Here is a 17,898-nt window from a genome sequence, read left to right on the forward strand (position 1 = left end):
TTGTCCGGTTCGGATCGATCGGATATCCGATCTATCTGAGCCTACTAGTAATTCAAAAGTGGGCGTGGCAGCAGGGGAACATTTTTTTTAATGAATAGCACATTAGTCAGCCTGATAACTTTTTACAAGTCATGCACAAATTTAAAACCAACACTAAAATCAGGGAAACTCTTCCTTAAACGAAGCTTGATTGTTTTGTCATCACCATTTCCACATCAACTTGTTATTATCACCGGGACTGCATGCATGGAGCCAAGTCTAGGTATTTACAGTTTCTTCCCCTTTCTCACTTTCTCCCTTCTGCTCTTACCACAATTTATATATCTCTCCGGCCTACCATCCTTTCTCTCGATCTTCATCTTGCCTCTCTTTCCATTCCTCAATTGCCCCCTCCGTATTATGTACGGTGGTCCCCCTATCTCTTTCTCTTTCTCTCTCTCTCATCATTGTTCTACCCTTCCTCACTGATCAGCTCTACTTCATGAAAAAAAGATCATAATGAACACGTTTAGAAATCGTGATGAATAAACAGTTTTACTGACACTTTGCACTGGGAACAAAATAATGGCATAATACACTTGAACATAATGGCTACTCCATCATGTTTGGGAAAGCATGGGAGATGCAATAAGAACAGTTTAAAATGAAATATGGTTGTAATACCCTTTACCCAAGTTTTATCACTTTAAACCATGTAGATGCATGACAGCAATTTTTTTGTCGAACAAACTAAATTTCAGGGATGTTCACGAATCCATTTTTCGAAGACTTTAACAAATCTTTTTTTTTCTTTTTTCTCGAAAGTGTAAGAAATCTCACAAAAAAGTAATATTTTTACAATTTATGCTTGGAAACATGTTAATGCGTATAAGTCTTTTCTTTTTGTGTGGATGAGTAATTGATACTTGAACGCCCAAAAAATTAGGGTTCTATTTGTAGTCCTATTATTATGCAAAAAGAGGTCAAATCTGATGAAAAATATACTTGGAAGGGAAAAACACATTTTTTTAGGGGGGGGGGGGGGGGGGGGGAGGTGGCACAAAAAAATTAATAAATAACTTTTGGAAATACATGTATATCACATCAACCAGAAACATTGAATATTAAAGCTATTCTTTATAATACTGCACTGGCAAAATTGGTACTTGATACACTGTATATCAGTCTGGCTTTCATGTTAATACATTTTTTGATCATAATAGCAATATCTCATGCTAACATCGGCAAGGTAAGAATCATATTTAGAGGAAACACTTTAAATATAAAGCACAATTAACGTCTATACCGAGAAGCAAGTAATGAGTTTTAGTAGAATCTTTACAAGTTCATGAGTTCAAAAAATTATGTACTTAGTGCCAAAAAGGTATTTGATAGAGGTAATTAAGAATAAGATACTTTTTTAAATCTTGGGAGTCGTCATTCACAATAATTAAGGAAAGTAAAATTGACTACATAGAGTTTGTTTGATCTTTTTTTTTTTAAAGACATAAATGTCAAATTTCTTGAAATAATAATAATCATGAAATTAGAGCCTTGACCACTGTAAATTTCACCAACACTAGAATTGACCTTTAGATATTGCACAAGTACTATAAGTTTGAATGAAAAGTAAAATACAAGGTGATAAATCCACTCATATAATATATATATGTATATATAACAACCTCATACATAGGTCTTATAGTCAGCCATTAGGTTTGAAAAACAGCAACATACATCTAAAAAACAACATGAAGTAATTTTGCCAATAGTAACATGACCAGAACATGATTGGTAGATGAAAATTAAAGAGGACATCATAACTATTACACAACACAATAATTGGAATTTTCAAATCCAAATGATTTTATCAGGTTATTCCTGCGACAAGAAAGTTCTGTAATATTTCATGGAGTTCCTGTGATTTTATTTTCTGAACGCATATCTGTAAATAACTCTTGGCAGAAGCAACACTAGTTTTTCTGTTGCCAAATCCAAATTGATATTGGCAAACTGTTAATTTGTTCAACCAAAATGTCTGTCAGTAAAGGAACCAAGTTGGAGACCCCTTATTATTTCCCCTTGCTGGAAAATAGTAAGCAAATTTGGTCAGACCCCATCCCATACAACCCTTGCCCCATTTCAATTGGTCTTGTTATATGCCCCTGATTCTAGGAATGTATCATGTAAATAGGAACATGCTATAACAGTAATCCTGAAGAGTATAATTTTAAATTATTACTTGTAATAACAGTCACAACACATGACAATCCAACCACATTAACATTGCTATCCTACCAGGTACCCATTAACACCTGGGTGGAGAGTGGCAAATGAAGATTCATGTCTTGCCAACGGAAAAAGGTGCCGCAGCAGGACTCACATTGCGCACCTTCTGATCCACTGTCCGACTGAAAATGCAATAAACATGCATTTTCAGTCGGACAGTGGATCAGAAGGTGCGCAATGTGAGTGCTTGCACAAACGAATGCCAAAGAAAAATTGAACTTTGTTCCTTTTCAATACTTTTTCTTATCTTTGGACGCAAAAGCAGTCAGGTACTACAATATAGCAAGAATTTTACACATTTAAACAACAAACATGAATCATATAAATCTCTATATATACATGCACTTTTGATAAATGATAACTTAATACTGAACAAATAAATACTACTCCAAACTCTCCTTATATATTACAATAAAAGTTTACCTTTTTCTTTCTTCAGTACTATATTTTTTCATCTTGATATTCAAAAGCACCTTTTTTGATACTACAATATGGCAAGAACTTTATGCAAAAACGACAAACATGTGGTGAAACACTTATATAAATCTCTTTATGTACTTGAGATAATGATGAGATACAGTACAATAAAGAAAAATAGTGCTATAAACAGCACAAATAAATACCCTTCTCCACACTAGAACCTTTTCTGAAGAGGTGGTCCAGATTACTGAAAATGTTTACAGTCTGTATGTGCAAACCCTATGTGAAAAATTCAAACTTTGGGGAGCCCGGACTTAGAATTTGGGCACCATATGTCCCGGGCGCCTGTTAGCGTCGAGCCGAGTGTTAAGTGACAAAGAAAGCTACAACCTTGTTCTTTTTCATTACTATCTTTCATCTTGAAATTTAAAAGCACCTATGATACTACAATGTGGCAAGAACATTAGGCATTAACAACAAATATTTACTGATATATATCTTTTTTGAAAATTCACACGATGCGATAAACAAAACAATGAATTAAATCAATGTAATAGTACACAAATAAATACTGATGCAAATTCATCTTGCTTATATTTTTCAGTACTATCTTTTTACCATTGGGCTTAAAAGCATCCTGGTAATTCAAGTACACTATGACATTAACTTCATGCATATACACATCAAATTACTGTAGTGATATATAATAACTCTCTCTATATAATTGTATATAATCCTTTTTCTAATATTTCATTTCTTTTTCGTTTTGTTTTATCATGCATGCACCATACATTACCATCCGGTGGTAGACATATAAATTGTCATATATACTATTACACCCTGTAAATGCATTATTGGATAAACATACAGAGAAGATAGATGCATATACTGTATCAGCCTTGTCAATTGTGTATGCATGGTTTACGGGGACATTAACGATAGGATAACAGGTAAATAAAAAATTGTTGTACAGATATTGACTTGTAGGGTGTCTAACATAACATTTTTGGATAGCTGAAGAGAGTTATATTTCCCATGGGTTTTTTTTAATGAAGTGCACAGCACTGAGGGAAAATATCACTCCCTAGCTGTCCATTTTTCTTTATATTACACACCCTACCAGTCAATATCTGTTATACTAGATAGCCTTGATTACACTTTGTTGTATACATCAAGGGTAATTGCGATCTCATGCCTTTTTTTTTTCTTTTCTTAAGGCGTCTAGCCTTCCGCATCAAAGACAATGCAAACAATGTGCATGCCCTAGTGAGTTGACATGGTAAGATGCAAAAATATATTCATTTTACAAGCTGCATGGTCAATGTAATATTGTTTTAAAAAAATAAAAAAAGTTATAGAGAGTGAAATATGCTAATAACAATCCTCTCAGTTGATATCACATTAGGATGTACCTGTGGACCTATTACAACTTTGTATCTGTAAGAGCTATCTCATATTATTTGATAAAATAGGCAAATTGAATATTAAGACAATATATTAATAAATTTATGTCCGAAATCAGATTATGTCTATATACACAAACTGTTTTGTGAACAGGTTCGCATACGGACCGGGTAAGATCAGTACTAGATGAAATTTGTCATAGGTGGTACACATGAACTTTGTAGCCACTGTACCTGAATAACCAGATAACTATACAAAGATTCACCACAGGGCGTATAATTGATATGCAGCATTGTGAAAAGCTTTAAAACAATTTCAACAAGGCATGATTAATACATGTATAGCATGTTTTAAACAAATATTTAGATTTCCATCATCACATAATGCAGAGCAACATATCAGGAACCAGAAACTTGAACTGTAATTGTACATTCTTCTAAAATGCTTTTTACCCCACTTATAATAATTGCTCAGAAAAACTTTATCCACAAAAAGTACTTCAAGTAAATGGACATAATTTACTGAATAAACCTGGCAACTGTAAAATACATATGTATATGTAAAAATCTTAAGAGAATACTTTTGTGAACCACAACTGCTTTCCATCCTTTGGTATTTCTAGCTTGAATACTTTTGAAAAATGTGGAATGATCATCAACTGGAGGAAGGGGCAGTTCCAAAAATAGATATATATATTTCATTTTCATTTTCATAGAGAATTTATGAATGACTTTAATACATCAGTTTGCTCACTGCTGAATGAATTTCAACTCTCTGTTGATTAGGGAATCTAATGATCATATAAATACTAAAATTGCAGAAGCAGGTATTGCACGCTTTAGATTGAAAAAAAAATGGCTCCTCTAGCCTTAAAGGAATCGTTTAACAATGTTAAATCTGAGATGCACGGCCCTACGTGCTATCAGTGTCTGTGATATGGTGTTATATTGAAGCCCTAAAAATAAATTGTACTTCAAAATGATCAAGAAGTGCCTCAAAAAAGTAAAAACCTTTGAGTGACTGGTTTTACCATACTCGTTTCCCCCAATAGACTGCAGTGTTATAAAAACCGTTTGGCAAACGCAAAATTGGATTTCGATTTTCAAAATATATCTTGATAATCAGACAGGCGATCGGCTTGTAAAAGTCGGCTTGTAAAAGTCATGGGGTTCCTGACTGACATAAAGGTTTATAGTTATAATTGCAGCATGATCTTTCAAGGATTTTCTTAAAGGATCTAAGACAAAGTTACTGGATCCCTTTAAAACCCAGGATAGATTCATGACTGGTCGAAAGTTAATACAATTTGCAGCTGTTTGGGGGTCTTTCCTCCAACTGTAAGGCCGTTAATTGCAATCAAATTTCATTCTAATTCATAAGAATAAGCAAGGAACCTGAATCAGAAAGATGTTAGATGTTAATAATAATAATAATAATAACAACATTTATAATGCGCACATATCCACCCCAAGAGATGCTCAAGGCGCCTAACAAGGTAAGTACATTGAACAAAAATAATTTAACATAATTAAATATAATTCAACAACGTTAATTACATCGATTGTGAAATACACTACGTCTTAACTAAGGAATTCAGACATAAGATAGGTTTTTAATTAGCAGTATCTACTTGTATATATATATATATATATATACAAGGATGTTAATTGAACTTCATTACATAATGAGACAGCAATCGGATATGGTGGTGGTATATTTATAAGGTTGGATACGCAGAGGTACCATATGGGTACTCCAAGGTGCCATCTGGTGTAAACTGGGTGTCTAGTTTAGTGTAGGTATGAATTTAAAATGGCAACAGGATGGTACATTTTCATTAACACCTTACGCATTCTGAAAATCACTGCTGGCTTGATATGGTGGTGGTAGGGGTGGATAGACAGAGGTACCATAAAGTTACTCCAAGGTGCTATCTGGTGTAAACTTGGTGTCTAGTTTAGTGTAGGTATGAATTTAAAATGGCAATAGATGGTACATTCTGATGAACACCTTACACATTCTGAAACTCCCTGCTGGCTTGATATGGTGGTGGCAGGGTTGGATACACGGAGGTTCCATAAGGGTACACCACGGTACCATCAGGTGCAAGCTCGGTGTCTGGTGCTATGTAAGATGTGAAAGGAGGTGGTGGTGACCTGTCGGTGTTGGCGTCATCCTGCTGCACCAAGGAGTATGGTGGCAGAGCAACCTCTTCCTGTACGGGGATCTCCCCGACTGGATACATAATATCACCAGCTACCATGAGAAAACATGAGAATACAATGTGAAAATACAGTAGATTGTTCTTGAGAGCTGTATTTGATACATTTACATTGAAAATAATGATAATAGCTAATTATACTACTCATACGACCGCCACAAGGCACCTACAAATTACTGCAATTACCTTGGCATTAGCTAAGCTGCATTTATAGGTGCTGTACTCATTCAAGGAACTAATTCCTACTAGGTACCCATATACCTAGTCTGGGTTACGAGTGGCAAATGTAAATCAATACCTTGCAAAAGGACTAAGTACAGTGGCTGGAACTCAAACCATGAGTTATTTGATTCAGTTGAGTGATGTAGCAAAAAGACCATGAGACCTTAAAATATACCTTTTTTCAATTGATGTTCGACTCAACAAATATCATTCAAAACAGCAAGACATAATGAAGGAGGTTGTTTGAAAATGACACTGTCAAACATTCTTTTGCCAACCAGAATCAATCATTGAAACACATTGTCGCTCAAACATTGAGTGACTCTGAAATGTCTATTTAAAAAAAAAAATTATCAATCTACAAACCTTGTGGTATCTAAGGGGTTAGATGTTCTAAGAGACTACCTTACAGATTAGAAACAACAATGGGATCCAAATACCTGTGGGAAATGGGGGTTGATGATGCATCCCTACTACCGGTGGAGTTGAAGGAGTGGTGTCCAGGCTGGTAGGCAAGGGGGGCTGAGTGGTGGGCTGGGTGGGGGGCTGGGCAGGGGCATGGAAAGGCAGGCTCTGTTCCTCTGGGTAGGTCAGGATGCTGCCGGGTAGGGTCACTGGGTACACTGATGTGTGGTCATACACATGCACTGCATATATAAAGAGAGTTGGCGAGAGAGAGAGAGACGGGATAGAAAGAGGGGGAAAGAGAAAGTGGAAAAGAGAGGGGAGGAGAGAGAGGGAGGGAGAAAGACAGAGAGAGAGAGAGAGAGAGAGAGAGAGAGAGAGAGAGAGAGGAATGGGGAGAGAAAGAAGAAGAGATAAGGGAGAAGGTCAAAACAAATACAGCAATATAAAGAGAATTTCATTTTTAAAGCTAGATTCCAGAATTATTGATGATTTATAAGAAAAATCATTGTCATGTTCGGAATCTCTGTCAAAAATTATTCTACATGTCTTTTTTTTTCATTTTTTAGTCCGTTTTGATTAGATCGAGTGGCCCTTTAATGTACTCTGCAATCCCATTCATTCTCGTTTCAATCTAGTAGCCTTGAACTTACATGGCAAGTGGGCGTGGCTCTGCTGTTGTTGTTCATTGGTCATCAGACTGGTGTTCTGACCAGACGTGTAAATGGTCACCCGGCCACCGGACGATGGGAAAAAATGTTGAACCTATAATGAATTGTAAAAGAAGAGCATGAGTTTATTTGAAATCATTTATTTGTTATTCTATCAAAGGCTGTGCAGATTACATGAGCATTATTTATGAATATCACAGACTTGCTCATTGATTAACTCTTAAGCTGCCACCACTGATGCAATGCACCCAGTGCCACAGTGCTAATCCCTATTGTGCCAGCCACTAATCCCCCCGTGCCAGATTCATTTTAGGGTTGGTTTAAGTGTATGTAGTTTAAATTGTTACTATGTTTGATCCACTATAACTTCTCATCCGTATGTTGTATACAAAAAAGTTGCACATTAAAGATGTAGGGAATTTAACCCTCTTTCTGTTGATACCAATATCATTTAATGAATCTGTAATTTTGGTAAAGTAAATAAGCACTTTCAGTGAGTTGTCAAACCAATCCGTCGTCTCATTTCCCGCACACAATCTGAGGAGCCATGATCAAAACTGACAAATTTGATGATGAAATATCGCAGTTTTCTCAGGAAAATCCAATGTAAAGGTATAAGTGAAGCATGCAAAATTGAAACAACAATAAACCCTCTACACAACTACATAAAGCTTTCATGCATGCACGCAATGCGCATCGCACAATAGGCATAAACAATTAGCGTGTGTACTTATGCACAAAAATGTGTATGTGGCACATGAGCGAATGAGCGTTTATGTGTACATGGCAGGCGACCAGTGTCCTTGGCACCATATGAGTTAAAGCTCAAATGCTCAGTACAGGTGATGAACGATTGGAAATGAAAGTTGAACTCGGTTATGAATTATTGGCTCATCCATATAGCTTAACTTTTCATTTAACTCTTAAGCTGCCCCTATGCAATTCACCCAGTGCCACAGTGCTAATCCCTATTGTGCCCGCTACTAATCTCCTGTGTGCCAAGTTAATTTAGGGTTGGTTCAAGTGCGTGTAGTTTAAATTGTTACTATGTTTGATCCACTATAACATCTCACCTGTATATTGTATAAAAAAGAATTGTATGCTAAAGTTGTAAGAAATTTAACCCTCTTTCTGTTGATACCAATATCATTTCATGAATCTGTAATTTTGGTAAAGTAAATAAGCACTATCAGTGAGTTATCAAACCAATCCGTTGTCTCATTTCCCGCACACAATCTGAGGGGCCATGATCAAAACTGACAAATTTGATGACAAAATATCGCAATTTTCTCAGGAAAATCCAATGTAACGGTATATGTGAAGCACGCAAAATCAAAACAACAATAAACCCCCTCCACAAATACAGTAAGCATTCATGCGTGCACGCAATGCGCATCGCACAATAGGCATAAACAATTAGCTTGTGTACTTATGCACGAAAATGTGTCCGTGGCACGCGAGCGGGTGAGAGTTTATGTGTGCATGGCAAGTCAACAGAAACCCGATTATGTGTGCGTGGCACGCCAGCGCATGCACAGAACAGTGTTCTTGGCACGATAAGAGTTAAAGGCCGTCTGTACTAGTTTGGCTAGGAGGGATTGGACCACCCAGGAAGGTCACTGACAGGTGGCTATCTCACCAACTCGGCTCTCAATTAACATAAGAAAAAGAGGATCATAGGGGACCAATTAATGGTCACCGATTAGGCATTGTTTTCTATATAGAGGGAGCCATAGCTACAAGTAGTACAGTGGGCCTTTTAGAGAGAAAATAACATATTGAAATCATTATCTTTTTGGTCTAACCCCTATCTACAACTTTCCCTTAAACAATCCTGTTACACATTCATCTTGCACAAAGGGAGAATACTAAATATCATTATCCTACCATGGGTATTGAATGGGTAGGGAATTCTATTGTAGAATACATGTTCAGAACAACCAATTGGATTGTACTTTATTGCATACATATCTAAGCTAGCTACTATAAGAAGAGTTTCATTCCAAAAGGAGCTAAATCCATGTTTGTAACTTGCGAGAAAAAAAGACATTTTTTAACAGATTTTGTACACACGTCTATGGAAAAGTGAAGTTCCATTTTTTCATAATTGCTCTCAAAATTTAGGTACAAAATTTTGTTGAAAGACTGGTACTTAAGTGAACAATGTTCTGATATCAATAACTCAATATTCATCAAAAGTGGATTTAGCTCCTTTTGGAGTTAAGCTCTTCATATGTAAGAATGAATATGGGGACAGCTCTATCTAAGATCTCTTATTGCTAGCTCATCATCACTATTTATCCATCCAATTAACTCACCACAGTTTGTGTGGATACAGATGCCTGGGTACGACGGCACGACACAGAGATGGAAATGATGGAGATGACGAATTCCATCAAACCAACAATGGCAACCAGAACATCTACAGAGATCCGACCAGCCTGCATCATGTAGGAATGGTTTAAAACAAATAACATCAAAAGCTAGTTCTTATCATAATTATGAAGTTATTTGCAAGTCATCTGGTGCATTCAAATGAATTCTGTAGATAATGTCTTTAATGAGCCAATAGGAACTAAGAAAGGTGAGGAAATTTGGTTTATATTCCTTGATACATGTCAACCACTACTGGCACTTCTGGTACTCATGTGAAAGGGTGTGTTGTCCTCTTCAATGAATGTGATATTTTTCAAAGTGTTTGGTACCGGTACTTCAATTAAATTTTACTGGTCCAAATAACTAATCAATTATAAGATATTCAATCAAAAATTTCCTTCAAGCCATTTTACTCAGAAAATGCTTTTCCATCACCACAATCTCGATATTAGCTGTAAAGTATGCTCAGCATTATACAGGGGTGATAGTGAGCACTAAAACAATTTGTTTCCCCTCCCCCCCCCCCCCTCCCCCCCCCCTTGTGTAAAAAAAAAAAGGATTCAGGGGGGGGGGTGGCATCTATTCCCCCTTTCGAGTAAGAAAACATTTCTGAAAAAATAGCGGGAAATTGGGAAAAAAAATAAAAAAAAATATGGTAATATCAGGCCTGATTATAGAACTGCATTCTCATGCAATAGTATGTGTTGCACCTGAATGACTGTAGCTAGCTCACCTGACCATTGCATACGGTAGTACAGTAGGCAGCACTGCAGGTATGTCTGCAGAATGCATACTCTGTGCTAGCAGCCACCAGCATGGCAATCAGCATCACAAAAGCCACTATGGCCGACATCACAGACATCACCATGAAAGACACAACCTAATTGCAGAAAAACAGGGGGGTGTTTCACAAAACTTGTCATCAGTAACAAATGACAATAAGCTACTGAAATCCTTGCTTCTGATTGGTTATCAGCAGATTTGTCAATGGAAAATGGCTTGTGAAACGGGTCCCAGTGCAGCAAACCACCTGTTTTAAAGTTTCTTATCTTTTCCATAATCATCAATCATAAGAAAATACCTTTAACTAATTGCAATACATTGGTAATTGCATCATTATAACATATCTAAAGAATTAAAATGTATGTACAGTACATGTAATCTATGGCAAAGTCCTCATTAGGTTTTAAAACAATAACAAAGTGAAGACAACATTAGCTTACAACACATACATCAGAAGGTATGATAATTCAATATAGTATCACAGACATAATTGCACTTCCTTGATTTCATAAATCAACGAGTTCTGAAGAAAATTACTGACAAAACAAATATAGGTCACAAACAAATGAAAGTCCAATTCTGTTTGTTTCCTCTGAGCATGCATGCCCAACTTTGAATGTATGAATACAAGCTAGGTTGAATGCTTCTAGAAATTATGATTTGAATATTTCAGAAAACATTTAAAAATCACTTACAGTGCATGTGTCATTTGGGCCAGCAGCTATGCCAAAAATACCAGCAACCAGGAAAAACTGTGGAGACAGAAAATTGAGAAGGAGAAAAAAAGAGTGTGTCATCATACATTATAGCACTGATTCAAATTTCAAATTTCACATAATTAATGGCATGACAAATTATTTGAATACTTGGAAGGATTTGGATTTCATGGTAACACATTTCATTTGTTTACACACACAGTTCAAGAGGGCGTTAGCTAGTAAAAGCTCAGCTACAGTGTAGATTAGGCCGGCTTCATCAGCTTGAGATTACCAAATATCCCGCTATTTGAACTATCCCGATCGATTATCCAGTTAATTTGCGTCTTCATCAGCTCAAATTTGCAATTAGTGGTATATTTGGTCGTGATAATCATCCCAAGATATCTTGGGCTAGTTTGCAAAATATCTCGCTATTTGTCCAGTGTGTCTTCACCAGCCTGAAGACTAGCACTATGCGCGAACGCTGAGCAAAATATCTTGAACTCAAGTTTCAAGTTTTGAGGTCAAGTCTCGAGCTGATGAAGACTCGATTTGTAATGTCGGGATTAATCAGAAATAGCGGGCTATTTGGCAATCTCGAGCTGATGAAGACAGGCCTACTGTTTTGTTGTACAGTACTTACAGCTAATCCAGACCAGAGGGGGGAACCTAACCAGGCCACTTGACATCTCAGGATAAGCGTCACAATACCGAGCAGGATGCACAGGGCCGCACACGCAATGTGGGACCATCCCAGCTTCCTTGCGAAGGCTGCGTTGTAGAGCGTTGAAGGCGCAGAGCCGCTGCCCGCCCTAACAGTTTGAACAGAGAGAGGCTGTGCGGCTGATGGACCGAGAAAGTTGATGGAGTGGGAATGGCAGAGGTTTTCACCCGCTTCAATGGACATGCTGAGGCGAGTGGTTCGCGATGACCGGTTCAAGAGGAAGTCCATTTTTGTGTTCTCCTTAGTTCCTACAGGAAGAAATAAAGAGAGCACGGTTATATTTTGAATTCCCACTTGATTTGATATTAGATAAACCAAAAATATATTTGTGTAAATTCGATCACAGCAAAAATGGAGCTAGTGTATTTTCATGCCAAGAAAAAGAATTGACCCTCTGCATGCCTACAGCAATCGGGTATTCCTGTATTATGTCTATGGGAATTAGAGAATTTGGTAGTCATCAGGTTAAGGAAATGTCTACAATTTTGGGGAAACCTCATCATATTCTCACTGCTCAGTCGATCACCTCAGAAGTTTGCCACATTGTCCACATCACACACTGAAGGCGTATTTATAGGGTGTAAAACATATGGACCTGCGTAGCCTTTGGGCCATTCCATTGGGGTCCGCTCATAAGGACCCCTATCTTTAAGTTTAAGGACTGCTATTCATAAGGACCGCTATTCATAAGGACCGCTATTCATAACGACTTTTAACTCACGATCTTTATTTGAACATTAAATGAATAGGCCTATTTACTTATTTTCGGTAGATCTAGTAGGGTACCTCCACGCCGGAGTTACGGGTCAAATTTGGGATAGGTTTCTGAACAAGTGCCCTTCTTTTTTCCAGCGAAGACATCTCAATGATGCGAGATCTATTCAAATTAGACTAGATCTATACATAGGGTGTCTGAACGATTTTTCAATTTTCAATTTGGGATCGTTTTTCACCATTTTTGTTTGATATTTGAATAAAAAATGATATCAGAATAATACATTTCAAATTTCAAGTCTCACCGATGTTTCTATCAAAAGTAACAGCCCCTCCAAAACGCTGGTATATTCATATCATTTTGGTCAAAATCGACGAAAAAGACGTCCACGCAGAGTGATGTTGTTTTGCTAAATTTAGCCAAACAGCTGTATCGCGCGATATGCAAGCGTATGCATATCGTACGCATGCTGCTAAGCCAATCCGCGACTTGCAGCTTGAGCTACGCTGTCTCCGCGACATGTGCCATTGACTAGTATGGTTGGCGTTCGTCGCACAAAAAACCCGGAAGTGAATGCACGTTATAGTCAATGGCAATATCGCGGAGATGTCTCCGCGATATTGCCATTGACTATAACGTGTATTCACTTCCGGGTTCTATGGCGGGAACGGCCACCCATACTTTCATTCACTATAAGCGCACATGTTACGCGATGTAACCATGGTTTGGACTGAGCGGAGCTCACGCCTCCCTAATTAGCTGATTCCAAAAATGTGGGAAGGGTATTTTCAAACTGTTATAACAAATGATCCCTTGGGGCTAGCGAAAAAAAAAGCATCTGGATATTATCCTTACGTCTAGCCCTGCTTAAGCCGCGGGGCGGCAGCTCAGGAAAGTGGCAAATTTTGGAGCTAGGATGCAAACAACATTTCAATCGCTGTTTTGACCAAGATATTTTTAGAATTCTGGGGGTGGCCCCCGATGGGGAATATGGAGAAAAACCTGCTCTTTCATATGACACCTCATTTATTGAGTTTCACCTTCAGGATCATTTGTTATAAAGGTTTGAATTTCAAATTTTTTCATAAAATCATTGACCAATTTTGGATGGTCGCGCAATGCACGTAGACCACATAGGGAAGCGTACAATCTCTATGGGAAGGGTTTTAGCACACAACATTGGGTGCGCGATCAGACACCCTACAGTAGGGTAGCGCGCCCAGTATTCGGTCGATTCCCAGTATTCGGTCAGACAGCCGTTTCAACAGCTGTAACAATTTAAAAATAATTTATGAGCCACGAAACTTGCACAAATCAGGCAGCTGAACAACTTTTCTTTACTCTCAAAATTAAATCAGATTTAGGGCCCCGGAAAGATCTCCAACTTAGCTCGAAATTGGTCAGTGTCGCACAACTTTCCGCACTTTCGCGTTCTCTTAGCACATGCGCTAACATGCATAGCCATATGTAGAAGTCTATTGCGAAACAACTACGTGTGCTATCACAATGAATTTAGTATGTGTGTAAAGAGAATCACTTCCGTGTTCACTCCATCGCAGCGAATTTGCAAATGACGCACTTGCCGATGTGCAAGAGGTATTTATACGATACCCTTGCCATGCGGTATCGCTCAGCCAGTATTCGGTCAACGCATGACATTCAGTGCTTTATCGCGCAATTGTGTGAAAATAGTGCGCAAATACGCTACGCTCCTTTGCAACGGAGATACCACGCACAAATCGCGTGACCGAATTCTAGTTGGCGCGACCGAATTCTGGGCAGAAAAATGCTCCGTCTTCTTTCGGAAGTCTTTTGCTTATCGTTATTCTATATTTTCAGTGACTATAAAATCCTGTTAGAGGAATAAATTTCTTTTCTTTTGATGGGTAGATTGCCCAATGAAAGAGGTAAGAATTCAAAATATTAGTGGTTTCCCCTTAAGTGACCGAATACTGGGTACTCTACCATGGGTGTCGATCCGTAACTGATACCTATTCATCAGGGGGGGATGATCTATTCATTCATCCCCCCCTGATGAATAGGTATTACGTAAGTATCGACACCCATGTACCGTATTTGCCGGCGTAAAGGCCGCACCGCCGTATAGGCCGCACCTCCGATTTTGACATTTAAAAAAAAAAAAAAAAAAAAAAAAAAAAGTTTTTTTTTTTTTTTTTTTTTTTGGTTGTTGTTGTTTTGTTGCCGAAAACCCACGCGGGGAAGGACCTTCATTTAACATCGAGGTGCAGTTAAAGGCGCTGATTTGTGCTTGTAAACTTGTCACAAAATAATAGTAACAATGTCGTTTTTAGAAGAATGTGTAAGATCATTAATGTGAATTAAAAACAAAAGAGTACTAGGTCCTAGGATAGTACCTTGTGGTACACCATTTCTTATATAAAAAAAATTGAGGAATTATTATTATAAACTACATATTGAGATCTATTAGAAAGATTACTTTCAAACCAAGATGACAGACAAATTTTAGTGTTGTTGTAGTTTCCGAGTGGTGAGTCAACACTGATTACTGAGCTGGGAGACATTGCCAGGCATAGCGCCATAAATCAAAACTAAAAAAAAAAAAAACTAAAAAAAAAAAAAAAAAAAAAAAAAAAAAAATTACTCTTTCGCCGCATAGGCCGCACCCCGACTTTTTGATATTTTTTCTTCCAAAAATACTGCGGCCTATACGCCGGCAAATACGGTACTCTACCCTATACAAATTTATGTTTATATTATTGTCATTAGACTATCATGAAATAGGAAACATCCATTTGCTCCATTTCATTTTAGAATTTGGCTGTCTATCAAAACTATCTTGACATTTAACACCGTCTGATCTGGTTGCCATCCCCATTGCAGGCCTTAAATTAATCGACGGCCATCGACGGCCAGGCCGTCGATGCCCCTATGACTGGCCGCGGTGCCCTCCCAAAAAAAGATATATTCACGGCCAAAAAGGCCGTGCCCTTTTTTTCAAACTGGCCGACGTGCCTTTTTTTCCAACTGGACGTGCCCTTTTTATTTTAAATTTGCGCACATAAAACCACCAATTGCGCCCATAATCATCTAAAACTAGACGGCAAGGCGCAAGTGTTTTCCGTGAAAATGCGCCCATAAATTATTAGAACAGTAAAAATACACGAATCACGAACAGTTTGCCGCCCACGAGCTCTCTTCTAGCTTCGTATTTAGTGCTTTAATAAGGCGCAAGTGCCGTGAAAATGCGCCCTTTGTTATTATATAGGCAATGCGCTAGCGCACGTACGTACGTACGTTCATATTATGCGATGAGTTCGTTGGATCGCATGCATGATATGCATATGGTGCATGCTGTTGACGCACGCACGTACGTACAAATCGAAGGCCAGGATCAAGAAAACAAATCGTCAAATGGAGAAATAAACAAGCATTCAAATAGTCATTAGAGATCTGTCGAGGTTTGTTTGTAGGCCTAGTTTATTATTTTATCTCAAATAGAATTTAGAATTATCTTACTAATAAGTTAAGAACACCTACGATGTTCTCGATCGTAGTTACTCTCATTTTGCCACCAGCCGACCTCGCTTCAAAAAGCTACCCCGCCAGCTTCCCAAGACGAACGTTTCGAGTCCCGGTAAAATTCCGAGGGTGCATCGGTTTCGCTGGCAAACTTCCAGCCCGACAGCTTCCCACCAAAAGTGGCGAGAGTGTGTGTGCGAGGAACGATTTTGGTTTCGTGAATGCACGTTACGCAACTGAGCTGAGCGTGTCACTTTCAGCTGTCGAATGTCTATAAGGACATTTTTACATCTTATTTCATTAGTTAGGCCTATGTAGACCTTTCTATACAACAGTTAAAAAGATAATTTCTTCAAATTTGCTCCTACTACCGAGAGAGTGGCGGAAGGTTTGTGTGTGAGGTGCGATTTTGATTTGGAATACCCGGCCCGGTAAACTTGCCAATTAAGTCCTTCTGACTTTCGATGTTTGTGAAATTGACAATTTATTTATTCATTTGCTCATCAATATTTTTAATTACTTTAAAATACTGTTTACTGTGCAAGTTTGATGTTCTTAATCAATCTTTCCTGTTCATATTGTTAAGATTAAAAAGTTATTAAATTGATCGTTCGATCTATTCACATTATGAAATTAACATTTGCAGACTCTCTTTGAACTTATGGGGTCTACAAAATTTCAACCGATCCTGGAAATTTTAGGGGGGGCATGTGCCCCCCGTGCCCCCCCCCCCCCCCCCCCCCCCCGTTGCTACGCGCCTGCTTGTTTGTATGTACCGTAGACCTCTATACATTCTGTGAAGAAGCTGGTGCTAAAAGTCATGGGAAATTGATCCTGCACAAGTTTCATAAAATACACATGACATCTAACAAAAATAGAATCAATTTTTTTGGCCTCATACTCGATGCCCTTTTTGTAAAATATTTTGGCCTTGATGCCCTTTTTGTAAAAATATTTTGGCCTTGGTGCCCTTAAAATATGAGGTACTCGAGGCCAAACTGGCCTTGCCCTAAAAATGACGAAATTTAAGGCCTGCCATTGATTCTCCCCCGATTCGACTCAGCTCAGGTCTAGGCCTATAGCCTGCCTGGCTAGCTTGCTGACTTCATAAGATATCGAAGTAGCGCATACGTTATACACATTCAACACGATTCATACACCACAACAAATGATTCCTTCATTCATTTCTAATCTGTCGATCGATCCCTGCACTTGCATCTAGAAAAAAACAATCAAACAACCAAATAATATTTGCATAGGCCTACCACTACATGACTTGCTCTTCTTCTAATGCCCGATAAGGTGCTCAAATACACAATCTACCATCTGCTTTTCGTGCGTGATCGTCCTCTAACATAACCTCTCATCAATTCATTAAAAAATGACATGCATGCGATGTAGAACTACTTAACTTCGCATAATATTATAAAGACCTTATGATAGCAAGATGATCTACTATCCCAGCTTAGCACCCTTGTATTGGGGCAGTA

The 17,898-nt window shown here is 38.1% G+C and overlaps 1 protein-coding gene across 1 annotated transcript; it reads right to left on the minus strand.

The window, feature by feature from the left end:
* Positions 1-5,293: 5,293 nt before the first annotated feature.
* LOC100893528 lies at positions 5,294-17,797 on the minus strand. Its single transcript, XM_030974843.1, has 8 exons — positions 17,674-17,797; positions 12,112-12,440; positions 11,466-11,522; positions 10,721-10,867; positions 9,930-10,052; positions 7,594-7,705; positions 6,976-7,182; positions 5,294-6,348 (listed from the first exon to the last, which is right to left on the minus strand). Exons 2-8 carry the CDS (start codon positions 12,418-12,420, stop codon positions 6,104-6,106), a joined length of 1,200 nt encoding a protein of 399 aa, XP_030830703.1. The 5' UTR covers positions 12,421-12,440; positions 17,674-17,797; the 3' UTR covers positions 5,294-6,103.
* Between the last annotated feature and the right edge of the window lie 101 nt (positions 17,798-17,898).

The sequence above is a fragment of the Strongylocentrotus purpuratus genome, unplaced genomic scaffold (genome assembly GCF_000002235.5).
Source record: "Strongylocentrotus purpuratus isolate Spur 01 unplaced genomic scaffold, Spur_5.0 spur5_scaffold_7, whole genome shotgun sequence".
NCBI lineage: Eukaryota > Metazoa > Echinodermata > Echinoidea > Camarodonta > Strongylocentrotidae > Strongylocentrotus > Strongylocentrotus purpuratus.

Excerpts from the sequence above, each read along its gene's own strand:
- LOC100893528 (XM_030974843.1), bottom strand. The coding sequence starts at position 12,420 with ATGGACTTCCTCTTGAACCGGTCATCGCGAACCACTCGCCTCAGCATG. Across the intron at positions 11,523-12,111 it reads CCCTCTGGTCTGGATTAGCT|TTTTTCCTGGTTGCTGGTAT; the intron begins GTAAGTACTGTA and ends CTGTCTCCACAG. Across the intron at positions 6,349-6,975 it reads TCAACCCCCATTTCCCACAG|CTGGTGATATTATGTATCCA; the intron begins GTATTTGGATCC and ends TTCTCATGGTAG.